Source organism: Hylaeus volcanicus, chromosome 6 (genome assembly GCF_026283585.1).
Source record: "Hylaeus volcanicus isolate JK05 chromosome 6, UHH_iyHylVolc1.0_haploid, whole genome shotgun sequence".
In the NCBI taxonomy this organism is placed as follows: domain Eukaryota; kingdom Metazoa; phylum Arthropoda; class Insecta; order Hymenoptera; family Colletidae; genus Hylaeus; species Hylaeus volcanicus.
The window spans coordinates 5,334,550-5,358,637 of NC_071981.1; the positions used below are offsets into that span (position 1 = coordinate 5,334,550).

Consider the following 24,088-nt stretch of genomic DNA (forward strand, 5'->3'; position numbering starts at 1 on the left):
AACCCTTTGCACTACGAGGGCGTGGCTAAACTATTTTTCCCTAGAACTCTCAAGTCACATGTGACGTGACACTTCATATAAACAATAAAACAAATTAGTGGAACGTAATTTTATACAAATTATATTTCATAAATATAGAAAGTAGTCTTCTTATAGGGAAGACACTCGTAGTATTTTACTTTTGCATTTCAGTATCATTTTTTAAATGGTGTTTCGTCGGTACTTAAATGTAAGGGTCAAATCATTATTAACATAAGAAGGCTTCCATTTGAGATAAGTCGAGAAAAAAATGCAAATATAGAGTTAATTTAAGTGATAGTAGTCAATGTAAATTAGCTACAGGCTTGAGCGATGGATTATATTAGTGGAATTCTAATGAGAAGCGACGACTGGCGCGGAGACTTCAACGCTTGCATAGAAAGGCTCGCCGATGATTTGATTTACGGCGACTGCACAGGACATGTTTCTCATAGACTTGAGTTGAAGGAAACTTTGTAGACATAGTTTGATCAGTTTTATTTTTTATAGCAGATTATTTACCACAATTAGAAATAAATTATGTAACTTTGCTCGTGAATGTAATTCTATAATTAAATTGGATATGTAGTACTTTTATTTATGGATTTTATCATCATTCCTTGAAAATACAATAAATTTTATATATGCATTCCAGGAGCGTGAAATACTAATCCAAGAAGTTATTCGTGACATCGACCTTGATGCAATGGAATAATGCTCGAACAGTCGTGATCAATCAAGCGATAAATCGATGTTACGCTAACGTAATAAAACAGCTGACGCAAGGAAATTCGTATAAAATTTCACGAATACATAATATTACAATTTTTGATTATTGAAACAAAGGAACTTAAAAATAGAAAAATCACATGTCAAGATCGAGATAAAAAAAATCAAAGTGCAATGATCCCTAAGACTATTTTTAGTATTAGAATATTTAGGTATCGATCGAGAGGCGAGTAGGTATAAGAAAAGCAAGCAACCAGTGCTAGAATCTCATTCCTGACAACTCCTGTTTCGTTATCGAAGCGTTGGCGACAAGCTCGGTCCCGTTCAGATCAGCACGCGAACAATGCACGAGGTGGTCTTTGAACCAGGATAACTGTCGCAACGTTTGTTATTTAAAAAAAAAAAGTTGAATGCACCACTTGTGTCACCGCGTGACAGCACGGCAACATAGGTGGGTGAAAATGGCGACTGAGAAGGACAGAGCATTTGAAAAAGACAGAGCATTTGTCACTAATGTATCACAAGAGGTGTGACTGACATAAGAATAAACAATAATAGTTTCCTACTTTACAGAGCCTAAACTAATAAAACTTAACGTTTGTGATTCTAGAATATTATTCATTATACAGCATATAAAAGTATGTAGGAAATGAAGGAACTCGTCAAGGATAAATAAAATCATCGAAAGGTCGTTAAATAATTGCAATCACTTTAATATCAAACCGTAACAAACACGTCGCCGTTCCCAGTAATCCAATAACTATATAATAACTATTAATAAAATAAATTTCTCGAGTCTCGCGTCTTCCACAATGTTACACAAGTACAGAACCGATTCAGAACCAAGAGAATTAACAAAAATCATCCTAAAATACATGGTACAAGATCGTCGACTCTAGAACTGCAATTCAATCATCGAGACAATAGCTTCTGGTGCTAGAGTCGGTCTCGTCCAATGATCCATCTACTCTCCTGGTCGTCACCAATGAGGCTGCGGGTAGGGCTCGGCGTAGGACAGGTGAGCTAGTTTCGAAACCTGCTCGGCGTGCGCGGCCAAGTGCGCCGCCTTTGCGTGAGCAACTTCAGGGGTGTCGAGCACTCGTCCGTCGTAAGCCAAGGGGGCTGGTGGTCCATGGTATGCGCTCTGCATCTAAAAATTACAAATTAACAAGCGTCTACAATCATTAAAATTATATTTTGACTTGGCATAATTCGTATGGAAGTAGTAGTATGGGATTTCTTGAGCTTCAACAAGTAATCTTGTCGGTGTATTTTACTAGCTCAGATTTAACAATTCTATGGATCGTATAAGCGGAAACCTACCTGGGGCACTGGGGCACCGTAGGATGCACCATAATCTTCAGAGTAATCACCAGAATAGCCGAGAGGACTAGCCTTGGCAGCCTCTGCAGCATGGGCAGCTAGGTGCGCGGCCTTGGCGTGGGCCACTTCAGGGGTGTCTATCACCCTTCCATCGTGAGCCAAAGGGGCTGGTGGGCCATGGTACGCCACGCCATAAGCGGGATATGGCGCGTAGCCTGGCCGGGCCGTTGCCGAGAAGACGAGGCACGAGAGAAGAAGCTGGAAAGTTGAAAGAGAAAATGCTGATAGGAACAGCTTCCAATAAGTGACACGAAAAGTAACATCACTACAACGAAACTAAAAACAAAACTATAACGTCAACTACAAAACCTCAACCCTCCAAGTACACCACGAGAAGAGACGTGTCTAATCGAATAGATGCACGACAATAACCGTATCGTTACTCACAAGGAATCTCATGTTCGCTATAGGATCCACGAGCTGATGGTTTTCTGCTGGTCGAATGGGCCGAGTACACCTTATATAGTCGTGGAACAATACAAGCGCCCACTTTGCCGACGGTAAGCAGTCGGCAGATCGGTGTACGTGAAATATTTGCACGCACACGCACGCGTTCCGCTTGATTTTCACATAATAAGCACCAACCAGGTAGACAGGTGGGGGCCGAGACATTTCTATTTGGCAATGCAGAAATCAGGGGGTAGAGTAGAGGGAGATAGATGGATAGGTAAATATCATAGAAAGAGAATGAGAGAAGCTCGATCAAGAAGGGAGGCAAACCGATATTACTATCCCGAGGAAGAGAGACAGGTAAATAGTAAAAGAAACGACGAACAGACTTGGGCGAAATGATCGCGTTGCGTCAATGATGGAAACGCGACCATTGTAATCGCACGATTGTTCAGATTGAGCAAAAAACGATCGAAACTTTTGACACTGAGGCTGATTAGGTTCGAATCTTGATCTCTGCAAGGCGAATTTTCACACAGCTGGAAAATAACATAATGAAAGATTTGAATTTTTAAATCTATTATTATTTTGATTAATTTTAGTAATTCATAACGTATACAAAATTCACGCAATTCGTTAAATTTAACCTTCCTTCGGTGTATCCTATTATATAAAGCCCTTTAAGGGCTGCAACCCAGTTTCAATCAAACAGAAATCATTCGAGTCATTATTTCACACGCTTCGCATATGGTAATGGTTCCAATGATCCTCGAACGCTGTCTTCGATGCAAATTCCAAGAGATTCCGTCACGTATTGCTACGCCCGAGTTCTTAATAAGCTTTGGAGGCAATTACATTTTGCGAAACGCCGCGAACAATGACACCCTGCGCCTAAACAATCATTTCTAACGAGCACCAACCGCCTAATTGGGACAAGTTCATTACGGCGTAATAATTTCCCAGTGCAATTCGAGGCCTGGATACACCAATAAACATATATGCCATACAGTACATCGCGAAAACAGAAGTATTTTTAATTTTTTCAGATCTCAATACTGTGATATAATAATTATAATTATAATCCTATAGAAGATTTAGTATTTCTCATCGCAAAAAAGTGGCAATCGATTGTCGAAATGTTGAGTAATTTTGATAAATCGAACATTTCACGCATGAATGCCACAAAACTAAAGAATTCAGTGAAATTTCAGTAACCGTGACGGAATTTCTGGTAACGGCTTAAGTAATCAATTCATGATGATTCAGACGCAACCATCACGAACTGGATATAATAAACAACAATAGCGTTTTTTGTTACTTCAATTTATTCCTTCAAATTTTAAGGTTGAGAAAAATGTCCAATGGTGAACAACTCTTGGTACAAACGTCGTGGTGATTTCTGGGCTCGGAGGAAGCTGTAAAGGAGCGTTGTCTTAGGTGGCTTTGGAATAAGATCAAAAGAAATCTCATGACATCCGTTACTCTGCTACACAACACTGTAAATAATCGAGTAAATGTCGATGACCGGTACATACAATAGGCATTCCCTGTCGACAACCGTCCCTGGCCTCGTCCGGGGCAGTGCCTACCGGATTAGCGACACACCTAATCGTCCCATAATATTCGAGAATGATCCCGAACGAGGAAGGAGGAAGTTGTCGCGACTAAAATCACTTAGCGAGGGAAATTTATCTAGAAAGAATCTCGGAGCAATATGGGTTCATCTTCGATGTTGATAAAACAACATAAATAAAATGACATAACCGAATGATCGATGATTTAATAAAGGAAATGTAAAATTCCAAGTTATCTTCATCGGTAATTAGCATAATAGCATCGTTCTTTGCTTTCGTCATGCTATTCCAATCAGCGTGGAATCATTAAAATCTCCTTAACGACCTGTTATTTTTAACGGTGTCTTTTTCTATCCTCTAGAATGGCATTGCTGCCCACGCAGCGAAAGACACGGTGCCAATTAATAGCAGCTCGATGATCGTTTACAACCGTCTTTAACCATCCACGTTGGCCGCGCCAGAGATAACCAACGTTTAAGACAACGTTCCGTCGGACGTGTCGAGATTACTTGGAATTCCGTGAAAAGGGCTTTCGTTGGGCGTCCTATCGCCCAATCTCAAGATTATTAGCCGCCCACGCGACCCAACCGCCGCGTGACGCGTTTTACTTATCCGAGTAGAAGTGTTTCTACAAAGTATTTATAGCAATTTTGATTGAAAATGTCAGTGGAAAAATAATAAACTATTTTACGCGTGAATGTTGAAACGAAAAATGTAAAACGCATTTCATCACTTAAAAAAGAGTTGATAATCAGTTGGTATCTCTGGCGAAACGGTAAAAACTGTGAGGTTTTTCTGCGCGACTTAACACCGATTTGCCCAGCGACTGCCGAGTTTTGTAATCGGTTGGGATTCTATCACTCAAAATATCGAGAAACGTGATTGCGTGCAAAGGGAGAACTTACATGCGTGGTCAGAGGCGTACATGCGTGACGCTTATCGGTGTCTCCAGTGTTCCGTTAGAGAGATCCTTGTTGTGCAAAATGGGATTGTTTGTCGCCGAGTTTCACGCGATTCGCGCAATAGTGCTGCGTTTTTTCTATTCAGGAATAGGTGTATCCGAAATTCTTAAGAACCTCTCGTCGCCGCGACTCTTGTGTGACTTACTGCAAGGTTTCTTCTGACGTATATCTCACATTCTGTGAAAGGGAAGGTAATAAATATTGAGTCTTGTCTCCCATCACTCGTTTTTTTAAAGTGTACTGAGGTTAAACGTGGAACAAACGATCCCTTTCGATCATTCAGATGCTAGTGATTACTCCAAGGAAACGGGGCGACCTTCATCTGAATCAATGTGCCAACGTTCTCCTCTTTTTCTCCCTGTGGCTCGTTCGCTTTAATAGCATTTCGGTCCTGTTCTTTCCCTGGATCCGTGGTATCTCTCGGAATCCGTCGAGGTCGTTTTCGTGGAACGATTGAGATATTACTTTGCAACGACATTACAATTTCCGATCGTTCGCGTATTTTTTAATATCGCGATCGCAGTAACTAACGCGTCGACGAGTCGCTAAGTACGTGATTACGTGGTGACTAAGTACATTGCTGAGGGAATTATTCTTCATTCTCGGGGTGTTGGTTTGTCGAAGAACGTGATAAACAGTATAAATTAAATTACACGAGTGTGGAATTGCCGAGACTGGCGGAGAAGATGATTTAGTACTCTGTTGTAAAAAGAAGGATGATGTGACTTTCAATAAATCATTGAAAAAATCGTTGATAAAATAACGCACGAAACAGATTCATTTCAATGAAATATTACTGAGTATTTTTATAACAATCGGAAGACTATGGTAATGTGAAATTTCAGGGTTTCCCGTCCTGGAAATCATTTAGAAAATGCCACAAAAATCATGACATTGACAATGTGGTAATATCGAATGCATAATGTATGATAAATGAAGAAATAAAAAGTTGCTGGCATTGTCTACGACCTTCCGCAATCAAATGTCCATTTCGAGGGTGGTTTTTGCCCGTCTCGAACCATTCTCGGATTGTCCAGGTTTTTCATGGATCGTGGTGAAAGAGGGTCGACGAGGAAGCCCAGTCGCCGACGGTCATGCACCTGACCTCGACAAAGGAGAGTCCCTTTGAGAGACGAGTCCCGTGACGAGGAACGACAGGGTCTCATGAACGTAATGTCAATGTCAGCACCTCAGGTGCAGCAGTCGCTTCAGGGTGTGGTCCCCTCCTACGGGTCGACGACTCCCTACCAGATTCACATATATAAAAGGAGAACCGTGCTTGGACAGGGTACGACATCATCGCTGATACTTTGGGGGCGAGTACTGATTAATCACCCAGCAGCGCTCTTAGGACACGATTAACTATGAAATACCTTGTAAGTAATTCAATTATACCATTAACTTTATCATTAATTTAACTAATCGAATGTTGTAAGTGTGATACTCAAACTGCATCAAATTTGGTTGTTTTTAACCAACTTCGAAAAGGAGGAGGTTACTCAATTCCACATGTTTTTTTTTTTCTTTTTATGGGGTGGACAGAAATCATTTTTAATCGAACCCGTCCGTGTTCATTGTACTACGATTATACTACGCCTTTCCTCTAGACGAACATAGATCTACCTCCTAAAAAAAACTACGCAAATCAATATTTTGTAATCGCAAACGAGGTCCATGGTCATTTTATTAACGTTTAATGTCATTGACATACTAAAACCACGCGTTTCTTTTCCAACGTGGGCATTCTCCTCACCATTCTTGTGCAGTTCTACAATACCTCTCCTGCATCGAATCAAGCCGACAACTCTTAAAGTTACTCTTCTATGCTTTAACTGTAATCCAATTCGAGATAAAGAAACCATTCTCGCATGTTACAGGTCATCTTCACAGTGTTCTGCGGTTTGGCGATGGCTGAAGCAGGATATCTGGCGCCAGTGGTGTCCTACAGCTATCTTGGGATTCCCCTGGCCTACGACGGACGAGTTTCGGATACACCAGAGGTAGCACAAGCGAAAGCAACGCATCTCGCCACGCAGGCATACGAAGCTGCCAGAAACACGCTCGGATATGCACACGTGCCAATCCTGACCCGCATTTATGGGTCTCCAATTACCTATGGCGCACCCATTGGCGCCGATGGCCGAGTCATCGATACACCTGAGGTTGCGGATGCGAAGGCTGCTCATCTTGCCGCTCACGCTCTGGTAATTACGGAGAACTAATCTTTTTGCCATTCGACATTTTATTAATTAGTAGGGTTGCTTCTTTTTTGTCGTAGGAAGCAGCAAAAAAATTAGGAATGTATCCATATGGTGCTCTGGCGTACTCCTCCATTCCCTATGCCTACAAATATGGATACGGTGCTCCTCTCGGTCCCGATGGTAGAGTAATAGATACTCCAGAGGTCGCGGAAGCAAAAGCAGCGCATTTTGCAGCGCACGCTCAACAAGCTGCTAAACCTGCTGGAAAACTTTGAAGACAGGTTGCTAAAATTGCTGAAAAACCTTCGAGATGTAATAATACATTATATTACAACTTGTCATTATTCACGATTATATTGTTGATTGTGTGAATAACTGAAGCAAGGTAATAGAAGAAAAACGTCGTAGTTTAATCATTTGTTCGAAAATGCTGTAATAAAATGTGATTAATGTAATTCATGTACAACTACTGATTGGAAGAAGGGACAGGATAAATGTGCCATTTAGAACTTTGATAATAAATCATTATTCCCTCTGAACTCATTCCTTAATAAATATGCTCATTTTATTTCCGCACACTGACAATTTTTTACTAAAAAATATTCATTATAGAATACTGTAAATGGTATTCGTAGTATTAAATGCGTCCTAGCAGAAAATTGTAATTCGACGTGGAATAAATGACGAGGTATAAATAATATTATACTAGTCGACAAAAAATAGTAAAAATTCAGTGATACAATTGCTCCTAACTAGATTCTCCGTTAAGTGGATTTTCCTATTTCAATGGCTTTACGCGCCATCATCAACGCACCTTCTCTCGTCTTATGTCCGCCGATAAATCGAATCGAATGAACAAAAATGGCCCCTTCAATTCCACAAGTACGTTCGAGTTCCTCATCTCTCAGACCTGCCCAAGCTTCTGGTAAAAATATTCTATAAAACAGTAACGCTTATTAACAATTTGAAAGATTCTGCAGAAAGATTATTCGAACAAATTGTGAAGGCTGTGTGTACCTGCAAACGAAACTACCATGTGCAACAGGAACACCTCGGATTCTATATGTATCGTCTTTAAAAATCAGATACTTCAATTTCGGTTCCAGATTCATTTCTTTTTCTATCGCAAACAGGTGCTCAGACCATGGAACCCTTTGCGTCAATTCAATAATTTCTCCGCTCGGATCAACCTGTAAGCGTTTATCGCTATACACTTCATTTCACTTTGCATGTGTAATACTAAAATTACGAAACTATACTTAAACTAAACAAGCATTTTTGTCCTTTGTGTGGTCTGTGCAGTCACGTGATTCTTTGTAAAATTATTTCCAATAGTTTCGTATCGTAAAATATTCTGCGCTTAAAAAATTAAATAAAATTACTCTTGCATGATGCTATGCCAAAGAACCGCCTATGATACATTTTTACATACCTAACAATAGGTATGTTATTGTAATGCTTGCACTCTATTGGAGCATTATGTCATTATATTCAAATCAGTGTAAATGCCACAAAGAAGCACGTTGATTGGACATTTTGGTATTATTAATTGCAAATTAAAGCGATAGATACATCGAGGATTTGTTTACCTCGAAGCGTTTATTAATAGATTCCTCTACAATAGACCTAGCTGGTAACCATACATTTTTCGCATAATTTATATGTTGCTTAAATTCTTCGCCAGTTAATTCGACCGCTTTTAAAAATTGTTCGTCAATGTCGCTGTTTTCGCTATTCCATGTAGGATTCAGAAATTGTACGCGGGCAGATAAATCGGTTACGATACGATACCTAAAATCGAATCGATATGAGTCAGATTGGATCTGTTATGAAAAACTTAATGCGTATCGATAACTTACGCGGGTTCGCCGTCGTACATCGGAATTCCGTTATCTATACCATCGATTTCTTTAATGAACGTGTCATAAATTTTTTTAAATATTTTTTCGACGTCAATTTCGCTAGCTTCTGGAGCTAGTTGCTTAATGATTTCATGACCAAAGTGACAGTAAATTAATCCGGCGCTACTCAATTTTATTTGAGAATCGTAACCTGGTTTCTTAATAACTGTACTCAAAGACTCTTTAAAATCTCTAAAATAATCGAATTTATCTGAATATATTTAGGTTACAGAAATAGAGTAAATACTTCATTTAAATTCCTCAAGTTTGCTGTATAAAAAATCTTCTAGTTGTTGTTTAAATATACCTCATATGGTGATCATAACGATGCTTGGAAGGATTATATTCTCCACCCACATCAATTACTATATCACAAGTATCCAAAATAGTTGGATCACGCGTTCTACAAATAAATTTCAATGGATTAGAAAGATTACTAAACTCCTTTATATTCTATCAGCTTGAGCAATGTTTGAATTTATTGCACTCTTGTAACAGGGATTGTATATCAATTATATCATGGGTAACCTACAAAAGCACTACAAACTCTGCTCCAAAAATATAAACCTAACATACCAATGGTACTGCCACTGTCTAGTAATCACATAAAACCTTACCTAACAACGATTGCATGTTTGTATTGAGGTAAGATTTTCAACAGAAAATAGGCTAGTGCTTCATCGCAGTGAAAGCAACCATCGTGCGTTCCGATTTTCACAAGTTTAGTCATTGTAAGAAAATTCCGTGTAGAGGTTAGAAACCCTGGTAGAACAATTAGGTTTGATTGATGCGTTGAAATTGTTCCGTAAATTCTCCTCAGCATAGTGGAACATCAAACGTATTAATAATTAAATGTATTCTCACCAAAAAGTCCACGATCTCACGATATGTCGATGATTTATTTACGTTCCTCCACGACCTATTGATACACGTGCCCCATTAACACAGGAACTATTACTATATATATTGTTTTAAATACTAATGGCACCATCGGTGGCAAAACGCCCAAGTCTGTAGCCAAGCTAGTTCGCACTGTCTCCGCTAGATGAGGCCCATTTATCAAATAGTGGCGCTATCGGTGGCAAATCGCCCAAGTTTGTAGCGAATATAGTTTCGTTGGTTTTTATAAGATGGCGCCACCAACTAAAAAAGTATGGGGAAGGTTTACCCATATTATATTATAATGTAGACTAAATAAAAGTTTTGATTGAATAACAATTTCTGGTATTTATTTTAAATGATCTCTCTTGCTTAATGGATTGACAGAAAGTGTGTTAAAATATTTGAAAGACAAACAAAATTAAATTATGTTTCACAAAAGACAATCAAATGAATAACATCGAGTTAACAGCTATAAAAACTTGAATCTTCAGATCTTGAAATAACTGGAAAGGGACCTCGATAAGGTGGCTCAAGAGGACGTCTAACAGCATCTTCCCTAACAAAAACGTGAGAACAATTAAATAAATCTTGATTAATAAAAACATGAGGTTTAATATGATGAGAAGTAGAAACAGGACGAAGTTTCTTCATATGTTCTCTAAACTTTTCTAGAAAAATCTGCGGAGGAAAAGCATCCAAATCATTGTGAAGAAATTCTCCAGGAATTCTTAAAGTTGTTCCATAAACTAATTCTGCAGGCGATGCTTTCAAATCTTCTTTCAAAGCTGTTCGTAATCTAAGAAGAACTGTTGGAAGTACATTGATCCAATTCTTATTTCCATGACACATTAAAGCTGTTTTTAAAGAACGATGCCAACGTTCCAGGATTCCATTAGATTGTGGGTGGTAAGCAGTTGATCGTGTCTTCTTGCAACCAACTAAATTTGTCAAAGCCTTGAAAAATGATGCTTCAAATTGACTTCCCTGATCAGTAGTAACCACTTTAGGAGTTCCAAAAAGACAAATTCAATTTCGATAGAACTCAGTAGCAACAGAATCCGCAGTTGCTTTCTTTAAGTGAATTGCTTCCAGCCAACGTGAATATCTATCAATCATTGTTAAGATATAACGAAAGCCCTCAGATGGAGGAAGTGCACCAACTAAATCCAAATGAATGTGATGAAATCTTTCATCTGGAATTGGAAAGATTGTTGGCTTACATTTTGTGTGCTTATTGACTTTAGAAAGTTGACAAAGTAAACAAGTCTTGATACAATCAATAATATACTGTTTCATATGAGGCCAAACAAATTTTTCTTTGATTAATTGACTAGTTGCTTTAACGCCTGGATGAGACAAATTATGTACAAGATTAAAAATCTTTGAACGTAAAGAAGCAGGAACATATGGCCTAACAACACCAGTGGAAATATCGAAAAGAAATTAAATTGTCAGAATCATCAATATGGAATTGTTGAAGTTGAAGTGAAGAAGATGATTCCAGAAGATCTTGCAACTCTTGATCCTTCTGTTGTTCTTCTGCTAATTCCTTGGTATCCGTAAGAACAGGTAAATGAATTTCTTCCCATCGAGAAAAAGCATCTGCTATAATATTATTATTTCCAGAAACATGAGCGATATCCGTAGAAAATTGTGCTATAAAATCCAAATGACGCTGTTGACGAGGTGACATCTTTTGTGCTCGCTTTGTAAAAGCATAAATGAGAGGCTTATGATCAGTATCGTACATAAGATATCGTTAGTCCAATCCCAAGCTGCTGTGTATTTTTTTTATTCTTATTTTATACTTTGTTCGGTTGCCGAACATCTTGTATAATTTATAAAAAAAAAAAAAAATTTTGCTACAAGAGGTAATATGAAATATAAAATACAAACAAATAGCCGAATACTTTCCTGTTTCGCTGTATGTATATCGTGTTTGGTCTCATTGTAATCATAAAAATCTTATAAATACATTGGAAAAAGTTAGATTTAAAAAAATTAATAAATAAGAAAGTTTTATCGTTACATTAGTATTGTCTCGCGCCCGCCGATATGTTTTGGTTCCTAGCTTCGTGCCTTGGATCTCTCTCTCTCTCTCTCCTCTCCTCGCCTCTCCTCTCTCTTTCGCTTTCCTCTCTCTGTCTCTTTCTATGTTCGCGCTCGGCTGGAGCTGCATGTAAACTTAGAATCGACACCTCGGCTGGTTATTATACCTACATATATTGTATGTGTAACCAAATGTTTCGATCAGCTTCGAATCGGTCCAAAGTTTGAAGGCGTCGACGAAGTAGAAAGAGACAGTTTGATGAAGAAGAAAGAGAGACTGACAAGAGAACGGGCCCAGATATGACACTAATTTTTTGATGAGCCTTTGCATAGTGGAAAACTGAAGCGATTGATATTTAGTTTTGGGGGCAGACGATTTATAGTTTACGAGATATTCAACATTGAAGTTATTATTGCTGCTTACTTGGTGAATTATAAGCGATTCTGTCAATAGCGAATTCGGTGTGGTCAGTAAAGCATCAGCATAAATAATTCCTCTGTCGCGAGTTCGAGTCCCGTTGAAAACATTCTTACACTGTTCTTTTTTTTTACTTTCTTTTAAAAATACATTCGTTAAATATGACTTATTTATAACTAATGTTCGGATATATTTTTTAAAACAAACGATTTCCATTATGATGTACATGAACTTGAGGGATAATTTTCGAAAAAGCAGTGGAAACAAAATTTTTAATCACCATGTACATCGAATGAATGCTTTAGATTCACAACTGCAAAATTGTTTATTTAATTTGTGACGACGATGAGCTGGCGCCGCATCGTCGCCCTTGTGTTTAGATTTTGTAAGTGGTATGTCTGGACCGATGAACCAAGGTGCGTGCTGCGCGACTGTGATGAGTAACTGTTTAGGTTATAGGTTCGAATGTCATGAGAATGTTTCTTCGGTTGGTTCGAATGTTACTAAGGGTGAATGCATTTGTTTAAACAGAATGAAAGAGATGCGTGAATTGAAGTGAGAAAGGTTTTCGTGGCTATGCTTGGGAGAACGAATGGCTAGTTCGTAAGTTAGTTCGGTAGAGAATCTCCCGAGGGCGAGGGCAGACCGCGGGAAACGCGTCTGCCGAATAAAGATCAACCTTTTGTTATTACTGAGTCGTAATCATTCCACCAGTTACCCCACAAATTCTACTGGGAATACCGCTTGATTTACGTTAATGAAATGTACTCGATTTTTTGATAGCCATGATGCGTATCAAACATATCTATGTAGAATAGAGATAAATATATTAAAATTCATTATACAAATAGAAACAAGTACAGCAATGTCTCGAAATAAGTAACTCGATCGGGACCGGCGAGTTGCTTATTTCGAAATAGTTATGGTATATTCGGCTTGACCGTTCTCGAGCGTGACGAGGAGGAACCCGTAGACAAAACAGGGGGTTCGGTGTAGCGGCAAACTATAAAGTGATCGCTCGAGCACGGGTGTTATACTTTGGAGACTGATAGAAGATAACATGCTTTCTCATTTTAACACTAGTAAAATCGAACGAATGGAACGTATACATGTACAACTAACAATAGTATTCCGGAGAATACACACGCCAGAGAAAGAGAAAACATTACACACATTCTGTCCTCTTTACGCTTGGATTCTCTGCTATCGATAACTATTTCTTCAAAACAACTTGCACGCAAAGAATCACTATCCATTTTCAAACTTTCAAACCTTCCTTCATGTGACTGTCACGATAAAACGAAATAAACTTACGACCAAACATAAAAATCGTTGTAAAGACTTACTCACCTACAGCAAGTTGGTATTCCGGCATGATATGTTACGTTAAAAAATTAATTTTAACCTTAAAATATGCAGTATATAGTACATGATATCCAAAAAGTATATTTCTGATAGAAAATTGAAATAAAAAAAGAATACACCAATAGGTATTCGTACCCGGGGTCAAGCAGCGTTACAACCTAATACTCTACCAATCCATTCAACGAACCTTGCTAGATGCTTTTATTGTATATCGAAAACAAACACCCATTCTGAAAAAAGCCAAAATGGTTTTGCAGTACTACATGCGTACTACGATCCCCATAGGGTGTCGTTGCAAAAGCGATTGCAACATCCGTGGCTTCCCTTTGTTAGTGTGCTTTCTCTTATGTAATTACGTATATTCAAAAATAATGTTCATAAACGTTTTACCTTTTTTATTATACAATAATTTTTACATTGCATACTATCATTACATTCCACAAATAACAATTAGTACTTTATTATGTTCGTACCCTATTACAAATATCATATCAGTTGTTTATTATTTACTACTTTGAAATTATCGTAACAGACTATTCTGTATCAATTAATTGCAATGCAATATAACAACCTTAACATATACATGACGTTTCTTAACAATATAATATTGAATATATATACATATGCAAAAGTAAAATATATAAGCTCAGGCGCTTCATACTTTTAGTACGGTACTGAACCATGCTGAAAGGCATTTTTAGATTATCGGCACACCAGCAGCAGGAGAGACGACACCAGCGCTGTGGTGTGCTGTGGTGGAGAGCGTGAAACTCAAGCCATTGTGCAAGCGCATCAGTCTTCTCGATTTCATAACGACAACACCATTGTAATTTTATGAGGCGAGGAAGCGACCTTTCCGGCTGATTTTTATTTTAAACTGTTCCTTATAAAATACTGTTGCGGGGGACAGTTACACATTTTGCAATTTCGTTTTTGAAACTTGCTAAAAATACGTTCAAGGACAAGAAATTTTTATTTTTCAATTTTTTCCAAAAAACGCTTGACGAGACGATAGATTTACTTTCCCTGATTACGAAATGCATAATTATTATATGTTTTTTTCATTATTGTGCCTGAAAAACGGGAAAAACTATGTAGTAGTTCACCTATTTTCCGTTGCTCTTCATTGGTGGCGCTAGTTTAGCTCCTGCGCAGCCTTATGCCACTGTATGCCACTACGCCACTACCACGGACCATGCAATGCAATGCACTCAGCACTGTGTTGCAGCCTTACAGCTTGCAGCTAAACCAACGTTAACGAGATGGCGCCATCTTCTCGTTGTAGAAATCGATCGAAAATTGTAGCCCGAGAATTGTTTAATTGTTATTCGCCACTATAAGAACGATCGGTTAGCCTCGATTTTACTTTGTGTTTATTATCAATTCTTATCGATAAACTTTTCAAAGTCATGCGACATGGATAATCAGTGTTGTAAGATGCGAAGATTTCCGACTGCAGCGCCGCCTGCGGTGGAGTAAGGAATCTCAGCTTATGATATTTCCGCTCTATAGAATAATATTCTTTGGTAGTTTCGTGGTATGCAAGTTGTGAAGAATTGGAGATTTTCTACTTGAGCGCTCCGCTTGTACATTGTTGGTACTAAATTACGCGGGCCTTTTTGCGGGGTACCGTAACCACGGTGTAAGAAAGAACTGTCATTCATAATGCTGTGTGAGTGCGTGTGGTCGGTTGTGTGCCCATTGGTATAAAGTAAAAAACTAGACCTTGACTTGATGAGCCCTATCGCTTCATCCTATCATACTGTTTATTCACTTTTGTATCACATATTGTATATACTATACATATACAGGATGTCCCAGGTTAGTGATACAGCGTTCCAACTCCAAAACTATTGGCTGAATGGAAAATTTCAAATATGGAAATTGCATGGTAAAGTGGAGCTCATGTTTCAGCGAGAAGGGATTTTTGTTAAGTTTGTTATATAACGAGATATGATGGTCAAGTTTTGTTTTTCAAATGGAACTATATCTTTTTTTTGATACCATGGGATAGTATTTTTCAAGACGATTGATTTTCATTAGTTTTCAAGCTATAATGGTTCAAAATTTTTCTAATTTTCAAGGAAAAATCTTGGTTCGGTCCCATTGATGCAGTAAGCACCATGAGGTTCTTGAAATCGATACGGAGGGTCTCGTTTGGGATTTCAGGGCGAAGGAACGAAAACAGGAAAAGTATTACCTACCTAGAAAATTCTCGACGCTACAAGTAGTGCATCAGTAGCGGTCAATACTTTTCCCGTTTTCCTTCGTTGGGCCTGGAATCGCAAGCGAGGCCCTCCGTATCGATTTCAAGAACCTCATGGTGCTTACTGCATCAATGGGACCGAACCAAGATTTTTCCTTGAAAATTAGGAAAATTTTGAACCGTTATAGCTTGAAAACTAATAAAAATCGGGTAAATGCTTAAAGCTTAATGAATTCGTCTCGAGAAGTACTATCGCATATAAAAAAAAAATATATAGTTCCATTTGAAAAACGAAACTTGACCATTATATCTCATTATATAACAAACTTAACAAAAATCCCTTCTCGCTGAAATATGAGCCCCACTTTACCATGCAATTACCATATTTGAAATTTTCCATTCGGCCGATAGTTTTGGAGTTAGAGCGCTGTATCATTAAGGCGGAACACCCTGTAGATACATACATATATGTATAATACATCGAAAAAATTATTGTCAAACTGATTATCTGATAACTGAACATAATTTATACAAATGACATTACAAAATAATTTAAGAGTATACATACTTTACGTATAATAGGCAAAATATACAATAATAAATAAACTAACACGAACAGATATAATGAAATTTAATAACTTTTAACACACCTTTATATGTACATATTTATTGATACTTTTGTCTTGTATAGATGTTTAATAAATATAGAAAGAAAGGAAAAAACAACACAGATGTGAACTAATTATTAATTATGTCAATTATTATATACGAAAATGATAAGAAAATAAATTTCATTCAATTTTAATAAATTGTTTCCTATAACAATTAATACAATAAGTTGTAGTTGTCAAGTAAGTATCGGTGCCCATAACGTAAGACGTAAGTTAAAGCGTCTATCGAAAATGTGAACGGTTTATTGCAATTCGGATATTGGAAAATCCTACGTGTATCGCGAACGAAAATCCTTTATGAGCGAAAACAGGGGAAAAATTCATTTAACTTTTTTTACGTAGTATTTAATTCCCTGTGAGATTCATTTAGTGAATCTTTTAATTGGTACGAATAACGAATATTTATACTAAATAATGCGAAAAATGATAGAACTATAAGAGAGTTTTCGAAAAAAAATTTCAAAACATTTTTTGTTCGTTATAAGAATATCAGTCGGAAAGTGAAAATGTCTGGTGAGTCAAAATCGCATTACTTACGAGATGGCTCGTGTCGCTTGCCACGGACCGAATGAAAACTATCAAAACTTGCTCACTGTACGGCAGACGGCACTCGAGTCGGAAATCTTCGCATGTTACAACAGTGATCTAGCTAGAGGACGACGGTTGGATCGTAGGATGAAAGGAGAAGCAATCGTTAGATGTTTGTAAAGCACGGGGCTCCGTAAACGGGCCCGAACTGATCTTGAACTCTGAAGCTGAACTATTCACTCGAAAATATATATATATAGAGAAGAGACCAATAAAGGCGAAGCGCGAGTATAGTTTATTCTTTATTTCTATTTTAGGTGAGAGGAGAGATATTTAAACGAGGGGGGTGGCACGGTATAATATCGTATCGAGGGGTGGGGTGTAGCTAGAATTCTGCTTGAATATGATTGGCTGAATGTCCGCGCATATTCTGTACCGCCTAATATGAAAAATGATTACAACAAAATTCTTCGTTACGATCGAATAATCAAACGAGATAATGCAATAACAATACTCGACACATATCGTATATTTATATAATGAATTTTCAAACAGATAACGAAACATACTCATCGTTTCAAATTTTCGTCTGTCAAAATTAAACCCAATATATAGTTAATACATAAGGAATATTTTCAAAATTATTTCACGGATGACCAATAATGTATCAATGTGGTTGAGCGACTTAAAATATTTATTTCAACCAAAGTCCATAACAGCACTATAGCTACACTCTAGTTGACTCTTTGCATCTTTGCATCTTTGTTTCATTCTTTTTTTATCCCTTTCATACGAATAAAGAAATTTAACATTATACTTATCATTTCACCACTTGGTATACCACTAAAGTTCCTGTTAGTTGGAGTGAATTTTCATAGCGAAAATAATTGAAACTGCACGTTTCATAACAAAGGCGGTGTATGCTCTTTGAATAGTAACAACGATTATTACGAAGTTGATAATTATCATTATTGTGTCATACATACCAGTCACATGTGCAGAATTCCCTTCTCGCATTTTAATATCGTCGTTCGACCGTCTTTTGTGCCTTTTAATTAATGCAACGCGCATTCTCCCGAAACGCTGTTACACCCCAGTCTGTTGAATGATTAAAGAAAAAATTGCAAATTCCATTCCCTCTCCTCGTTGTACCGTTGTACCGTTGTACCGAGAAATGTGCTCGATTTCGTTTCACTTGAATGCTTGCATACATTTTCACCCTCCTACTCGTTCAACCTCAAATCGCTACGACCAACTTACCTATACCTACGTATTTTTACAGTAAAAAAAGTCCTTATCGCGTGGGTCGATGTTAGAAGAAATTTGGTTTTGGAAAAAAAGAATTCAAGCTCAAAGATGAAAGATTCACTCTCGTTGCTATTATAATAAATTACGAAGTGAGATTATAGAAAATGAGAGATGTTTGGTGCGTGTAATGAACTCGAGTAGTTTTATTTTTGTACGGTTAATATGTTATTGTATTCATAACAATTAGGTAGAAAGTTATCAAGTTTCATGCGTGGCTTTTCAATATACGGCGATGACGTGAATTCACAATGACGGCGCATGCTTGATATCGACTTGTAGCGCAGCAACAGCTTCGTAAAACGCAGTCATAGCCGCAGCAGCAACAGCAACGTAGAATTTTACGTTGAATGGAAAAGGATATGGAAACAGTTTTAGTGGTAAGAAATATAAAAAAGTGATTACTTGTTGAATAACTTTTCAGTTCGTTGAAACTTTACAGATGTTTGGAATATCTATCTTTCGGGTGGATCTCTTAAATCATCTGCTCGAATCTTGAGAGGAGAATATAACGTTAAGCTCGATATATGTATAATTTCATTGAAATCCGTTTAGCCGTTTAAATGCAATCGTGTTGACAAACATAAACGGGTATGTACCTACATACAACAAATACACTTTATTTTGAAATAGTAAATAATTATAATGAATTCGAATAGCAAAAGAATTGCGCGTCTTGCCGCAAAGAAAATTCTTCTGAATTTCAAGGAGCAATGAAAAAGTGCAACGTCGGCGTCGGCGTCGGCGTCGCGTCGGTCGCGTCGATTTAAACCGCACCCTCTTGTTGTTTTGTACCAGTAAAGTGGATCGCAAATATTCACCGATAACATCGTGTCTCTGATAAACCGCTTGTTGCATGCACCTTGAGTAAACAAGTGTGTTTAAACTAAACTCTGTTAATATTCGACGCCCCTTTAGTTTCAAAGTGGTGGAACTGTTGTCAGTTTAGAGTGTGTTGCGTGTATTGGGTGAAAAATGTTTATCCAAGTTAATGTTTCGTTGAATACTTGTAAGAATTAATATTTGTTTCGATCAGCCATATTCAAACGAGGAAGAAAATTTATTTTCTGAATATAACACGAGTTACATTTCCGGATGTACATATAAATGTCCTAAATACGAATTCAGGTCCTCTTTAGGAATAAATTTGCTGTACACATGTGTATACAATTGGGTATAATTGATTTACACTTAAAATTGACGATACACCATCAAGTTGAGGAAAAAGTAGCCAATTTATCCTCACTAAATTATTTGTTTCTTTTTATAGATAACGAGTGAACACGTTCTTCGCAGACTGTGTGTAGTAAATACGGCAAGCAAAGGGAATGGGGTTTCACATGGAGATTCTCGTGGCGATACTAGGTTGAAAGGGTTTAACACTCGAGCGAGCTTATTAGCCAGTCGGAGCGTTAGTTTGAAATTTAAAGAATATGTGTTTGAAAATATTGCGAGTAGTAATTAGGTAATTATTGGTCGTACCGTGGAAAATGCAATGGAACCGAACGTGAGCAGCTATTAAAATAACTTGACGCTACATTATGTGAATTGATATACTATAAAATAGAGATATTAATAGAAAAACCGAGACATGGATCGATAATAAAACCTCGCGCAAAATATTTTCAACTTTCCACCTACTTAGTTTAAATCGGTAGGTGATTGGAACAATGCAAGCTTGCTAGCGTAAATAAACATAGACTAAACTCATCTAGTCTATAACGCAAAACCATTACCACCAAATAATGTAACATGTCAACGACTATAGACGTGTTTAATCGTCCCGAAAGTTTGACAAAGATAAAGTAAAGTATAAACTTGTACTAATAATACAAATAACGGATGAGAAATTGAGTAAGAATAAAATAATAAAAGTGGTAGGTACAGGACGAGAAATAGAAGGGTTCGATTTATGAAATTGAGTAAAACTTGATCGGTATTATCGCGTACGTTGGTGATTTTTCGCAGTACACCTATATCGATTCGGAAGTGAAACATCGTTTCCCGTAGAAGCTGGAGATAATCGGCAAGGAGAAAATGTCCCGGACGATGGCCAGGAAAGGGGGTTGGAACGTCGAGGAGGGTGAATTCGTTGAACAAGTAAACGCGACGATGTCGACGTAGCCAAATTTCCGGTCATCGAATCGTGTCAGCTCAGGTAAATAGCAGGATGCTAATTTTTGTTTGTTTTTGGTCGTGTTATGCAGAACTGCAGAATGAATAAATAGCATAAATACACGTAGTAAAAAGCTTGGTCGGTTCGTTCGAAATAACAACAGACGCGGCGGTTTATCTGTAATCCGAACCCTGCTGGCAGTCTGGTTCTGGTTATAAACAAAATCGAGGGTCGCCCGAGGGTGAGGAAAACAGAAGTGGAGGGGGAAGGGACACTGCGAGGTGGTGCGAGGCTGCGGCGAGGTGTCCGTGCGGTGATACTCGTCAGTAGCACGGCGGTCACAGATCCTTTCGGAACAAAAAGTTTGCTAATCATCGTGGCATCTTCTTTGGTCGGTATTTCTTCGTCAACGCGACACGAGTTGGATGGCTCGAATTCGAATCGCCTGTTTCGTCGGCGAATTAAAATCCACCTGGTAGATGAGATAAACGGAGAAGAAACGGGAGAAACGACAAGTCCAAGTGCTTCCGTGGAATTGTCGAAAATCATAGCTTGGCTAAAAAAACTCCACGGACCATTACGGATGAAAGTCGACCGTCGATCTTGATCTTGAGACTCTTGACTGGTAACTCGCGAGTGAGACTAGGGAACATTTTTTTCGGCTAGGATCGATCGATCGTTGAGCGGGCTAACTGGATTGCGTGTCCTGCTGTCCGATCGAAAAAACAGACGCGATGTCAACGTTACAATGCAACGGTCGTTGACACAGTTTGTGAATTGAGAATCTTGAGTGGAGGTTTCTGGTACCGCTGCTGCTGCTGCTGCTGCTCCAGTTGATCCAGTTGATCCAGTTGATCCAGTCGGCGTCAGCGTCAGCGTCAGCGTCGACTCGGGAGATCGAGAATGAAGTCCGAGGGCAACAACGGATATCTCAGGGCGGCCGTTATCATCGAGCAGAACCAAGTTTTGCCTGGATCCGTTCAGGAGGAAGCATTACCTGCATCCAATCCTATCGAGGTAAGGGTAAAAGTAAGAGTAACACGTTCCTCCTTCATTTTGAAACCATCTTCCCGAATTAGGCGACCATAACATATTCCAAGTATTACTTTATTACGCGGAATAATCCATGTATTTTTCTGTGTAGGCTGAAGAAACTCCTCCTCGTTGGATTTGTTTGTTTTGGTAAAGATTTCCGTGCTGGTTGCAGGTGAGCTACGGTCCCTGTGGAAACACGACGACCACGGTTCTCCACCACTCTGGAAATAGGCCGATAGGTGGAATAACAACAAGGGCCGCGACCACCACGTCGATCACGCGTAGACGAACAGGGACGACCAACAGACAGCAATTGCTGGGTGTGCTCGCTGTCACTCTCTTCGCCACTTGTCTTTTCATTCTTTTGCTGCTGGCGCTGAACACGAGTCGCGAGTGCGTACAAAAGCCACGTAAGTTGAATTAGCTATAAATTACCACGCTCAGATCGGATGATTCAGGTTTAATTAAACGGGGTGGACGAGCGTTAGCCAAACGGTACTATTGCGAAATTAGGTGTTGGAGGATAGACACCGATACAAAGCTAAGCATTAGCGTCCAAACATACAAGTATCTACCTATTTAGAACTATTGGCGTTATATGTACCAGGTTGTAAAAGTAGTCAGTGGAACGCATTGATTTTAAAGTGATCGAAACGCGGAATAAGGAGAGATCGAAAGCTGGAAAGAAAAGAGAAAGAGCGGGCTTTCGACGTCCAACACCGCACGATGGTCGTGTCGGGCGAACAGATATCGATTGGTCGAATCGATAGAATCGAATCGAGGCTATCAAGTTTCACCCGAAAAGGCTGCGTCGACCCGTTATCTCATAGCTGTCGCACTACCGATATATCGCTCGGGACACAAATTTTGGTTAATATTTTTATAATGTAATGCTTTTAGATGTTGAAAATAAATGCTCTAAACGTTGAAAAATACAACAAGAAAGAGCATAAAAAGTAAAAGGAGCGAAACGAGCGATACATCGGACCAATTCTGCTCGAACAAAAGCAAGTAGTATCGCTCTTCGGTGATGTAAATGCGATTCGTTTACGTATCTTTTTAAGCAGAAGGATATACGAAACGCCCTTTTGTACAGATGGAGACAAAAACGATGATGATATACCTTTGTTTGTACAGGTGTTACAAACAAATGCTAGGAATTGGCATTGTTGCTAAAGAAAATCGGTTTTCGGTCTCATGCGCGTTCATTTTCTGGACGTTTAACAATTCCCTCCTTACTTTTCTTGCATTCGTACAGAATTTATTAGCGATCCTTACGGTGTTAACGATATTTACTATCTGTACGATTTTGTGTTTTCTTCTTTCAGGTCCTAACGTTTGCATGACGGAGGAATGTGTCGTAACAGGTAATCCCAGACTTTACTAACAATGTAAATCTTACTGACTTGCTGTTGGTATAGTTTTTAAACCGAGACAAAGGGATAGATAAAATAAAGAATTTAAATGATAGGTTGTATGTTTATTAGAAAATGTAACGATACGTCACCGCGACAAATTCAATTACTCGAGAAAAATGTTTGGCAAACGAGAAAGAAGAAGAACGTTTAACGCATAACGTTTGTCTACTTTGATCGCGGATGTCCTGTACGAATCGTGGTCGAACGCTCAACTATCGACTCGCGGTCTGTATAAAGTAAAAGACCAAGATTAACGGATATCGGCTCGTCGAATATTCGCGAGACAGTCGAAGGAGAAACGTAATCGGATCAGCGAAAACTGATCGGTGGTCGGTCGGAATTGCATTTATCTCGTGATAAACGCATGGTGTGCACACGCGAGCGTAATCGGATTAACTTCTGTTGATGGAATTGCTTGTTGTACGGAAACGAGGGAACGGGCACCGGAGAGCCGCTATCGCAATTCGATTTTCGTTTCTCTCGAATTTATGTGACAATCGAAACGAACGTTGAAATCGTGGCTGTTGAATTTTCCGTTAATACAAGTTTGGAAAGTTGAAAACTTTAATTTCCTGTTGCGAAAATGATTTCAGCGGCGAGTCTGTTATCAGCGATGGACCAAACCGCTGCACCATGCGTGGATTTCTTTCAATACGCTTGTGGTGCCTGGAACCGACAGCACGTGATACCAGAGGACAAAAGTTCCATCAATACATTCGAAGTTTTGGCCGACCAGTTGCAAGTGATTCTGAAACGCGTCCTCGAGGAACCACCGAACGCCGACGACAACGACGCCACGTTGAAGGCGAAGATGTTCTACAAATCGTGCATGGACATCCGTGGGTACAACGAAAATCCTATTTCAAACGCATGCGCTCTCTCTCTCTCTCTCCATCTATCCATCTATCCATCTATCCATCTATCCATCTATCCATCT

The 24,088-nt window shown here is 38.7% G+C and overlaps 4 protein-coding genes and 1 long non-coding RNA gene across 11 annotated transcripts in view; 3 read left to right on the forward strand and 2 right to left on the reverse strand.

Moving 5' to 3' along the window:
* Positions 1-1,445: 1,445 nt before the first annotated feature.
* The window catches only part of LOC128877891 (pupal cuticle protein-like), a 27,634-nt gene continuing 4,991 nt past the window's right edge, over positions 1,446-24,088 (reverse strand). The window contains exons 2-4 of the mRNA XM_054125528.1: positions 2,518-2,744; positions 2,071-2,328; positions 1,446-1,897 (exon numbers count right to left, since the gene is read on the reverse strand). Of these exons, the coding sequence (XP_053981503.1) occupies positions 1,727-1,897; positions 2,071-2,328; positions 2,518-2,742 (654 nt within the window). The 5' untranslated portion in view covers positions 2,743-2,744 and the 3' untranslated portion in view covers positions 1,446-1,726. The remainder of the gene's footprint in view (positions 1,898-2,070; positions 2,329-2,517; positions 2,745-24,088) is intronic.
* On the forward strand, positions 6,070-7,659 carry LOC128877893 (cuticle protein 18.7-like). The gene is made up of 3 exons (XM_054125530.1): positions 6,070-6,432; positions 6,934-7,260; positions 7,335-7,659. Exons 1-3 carry the CDS (start codon positions 6,421-6,423, stop codon positions 7,530-7,532), a joined length of 537 nt encoding a protein of 178 aa, XP_053981505.1. The 5' UTR covers positions 6,070-6,420; the 3' UTR covers positions 7,533-7,659.
* On the reverse strand, positions 7,823-10,130 carry LOC128877887 (MYG1 exonuclease-like). Of its 2 annotated transcripts, XM_054125524.1 has the most exons (7): positions 10,023-10,130; positions 9,776-9,920; positions 9,466-9,561; positions 9,117-9,350; positions 8,847-9,048; positions 8,275-8,447; positions 7,827-8,193 (listed from the first exon to the last, which is right to left on the reverse strand). In XM_054125524.1, exons 2-7 carry the CDS (start codon positions 9,886-9,888, stop codon positions 8,022-8,024), a joined length of 990 nt encoding a protein of 329 aa, XP_053981499.1. In that variant the 5' UTR covers positions 9,889-9,920; positions 10,023-10,130; the 3' UTR covers positions 7,827-8,021. The 2 variants fall into 2 exon arrangements, with proteins under 2 accessions (XP_053981498.1, XP_053981499.1); XM_054125523.1 differs by lacking the exon at positions 10,023-10,130 and having other exon boundaries at positions 7,823-8,193; positions 9,776-9,981.
* LOC128877895 (uncharacterized) lies at positions 10,297-12,068 on the forward strand. 2 transcript variants are annotated; one of them, XR_008457318.1, is made up of 4 exons: positions 10,297-10,607; positions 10,713-11,296; positions 11,375-11,609; positions 11,667-12,068. It is a non-coding gene; the product is annotated as an uncharacterized LOC128877895 (long non-coding RNA). The 2 variants fall into 2 exon arrangements; XR_008457317.1 differs by having other exon boundaries at positions 10,713-11,609.
* Positions 18,809-24,088, forward strand: part of LOC128877886 (neprilysin-1-like) — an 8,774-nt gene continuing 3,494 nt past the window's right edge. The window contains exons 1-7 of one of the 5 annotated variants that reach the window (XM_054125518.1): positions 18,809-18,962; positions 19,025-19,173; positions 19,853-20,740; positions 20,862-21,715; positions 21,906-22,143; positions 23,062-23,100; positions 23,745-23,990. In XM_054125518.1, coding sequence (XP_053981493.1) covers positions 21,602-21,715; positions 21,906-22,143; positions 23,062-23,100; positions 23,745-23,990 — 637 coding nt within the window. In that variant the 5' untranslated portion in view covers positions 18,809-18,962; positions 19,025-19,173; positions 19,853-20,740; positions 20,862-21,601. Of the gene's footprint in view, positions 18,963-19,024; positions 19,174-19,852; positions 21,716-21,905; positions 22,144-23,061; positions 23,101-23,744; positions 23,991-24,088 lie in introns of all 5 variants that reach the window. The other 4 variants (XM_054125520.1, XM_054125522.1, XM_054125521.1 and 1 more) reach the window with 4 other exon arrangements.

Bases quoted from the DNA above. Each gene is read 5' to 3' on its own strand.
- LOC128877893 (XM_054125530.1), top strand. The intron at 7,261-7,334 runs GTAATTACGGAG...TTTTTGTCGTAG, and splicing joins ATCTTGCCGCTCACGCTCTG to GAAGCAGCAAAAAAATTAGG.
- LOC128877887 (XM_054125523.1), bottom strand. From the start codon at position 9,981: ATGCTGAGGAGAATTTACGGAACAATTTCAACGCATCAATCAAACCTA. The intron at 8,448-8,846 runs GTAAACAAATCC...AAACGCTTACAG, and splicing joins CTATTAATAAACGCTTCGAG to GTTGATCCGAGCGGAGAAAT. The intron at 8,194-8,274 runs GTACACACAGCC...ACTGTTTTATAG, and splicing joins CATGGTAGTTTCGTTTGCAG to AATATTTTTACCAGAAGCTT.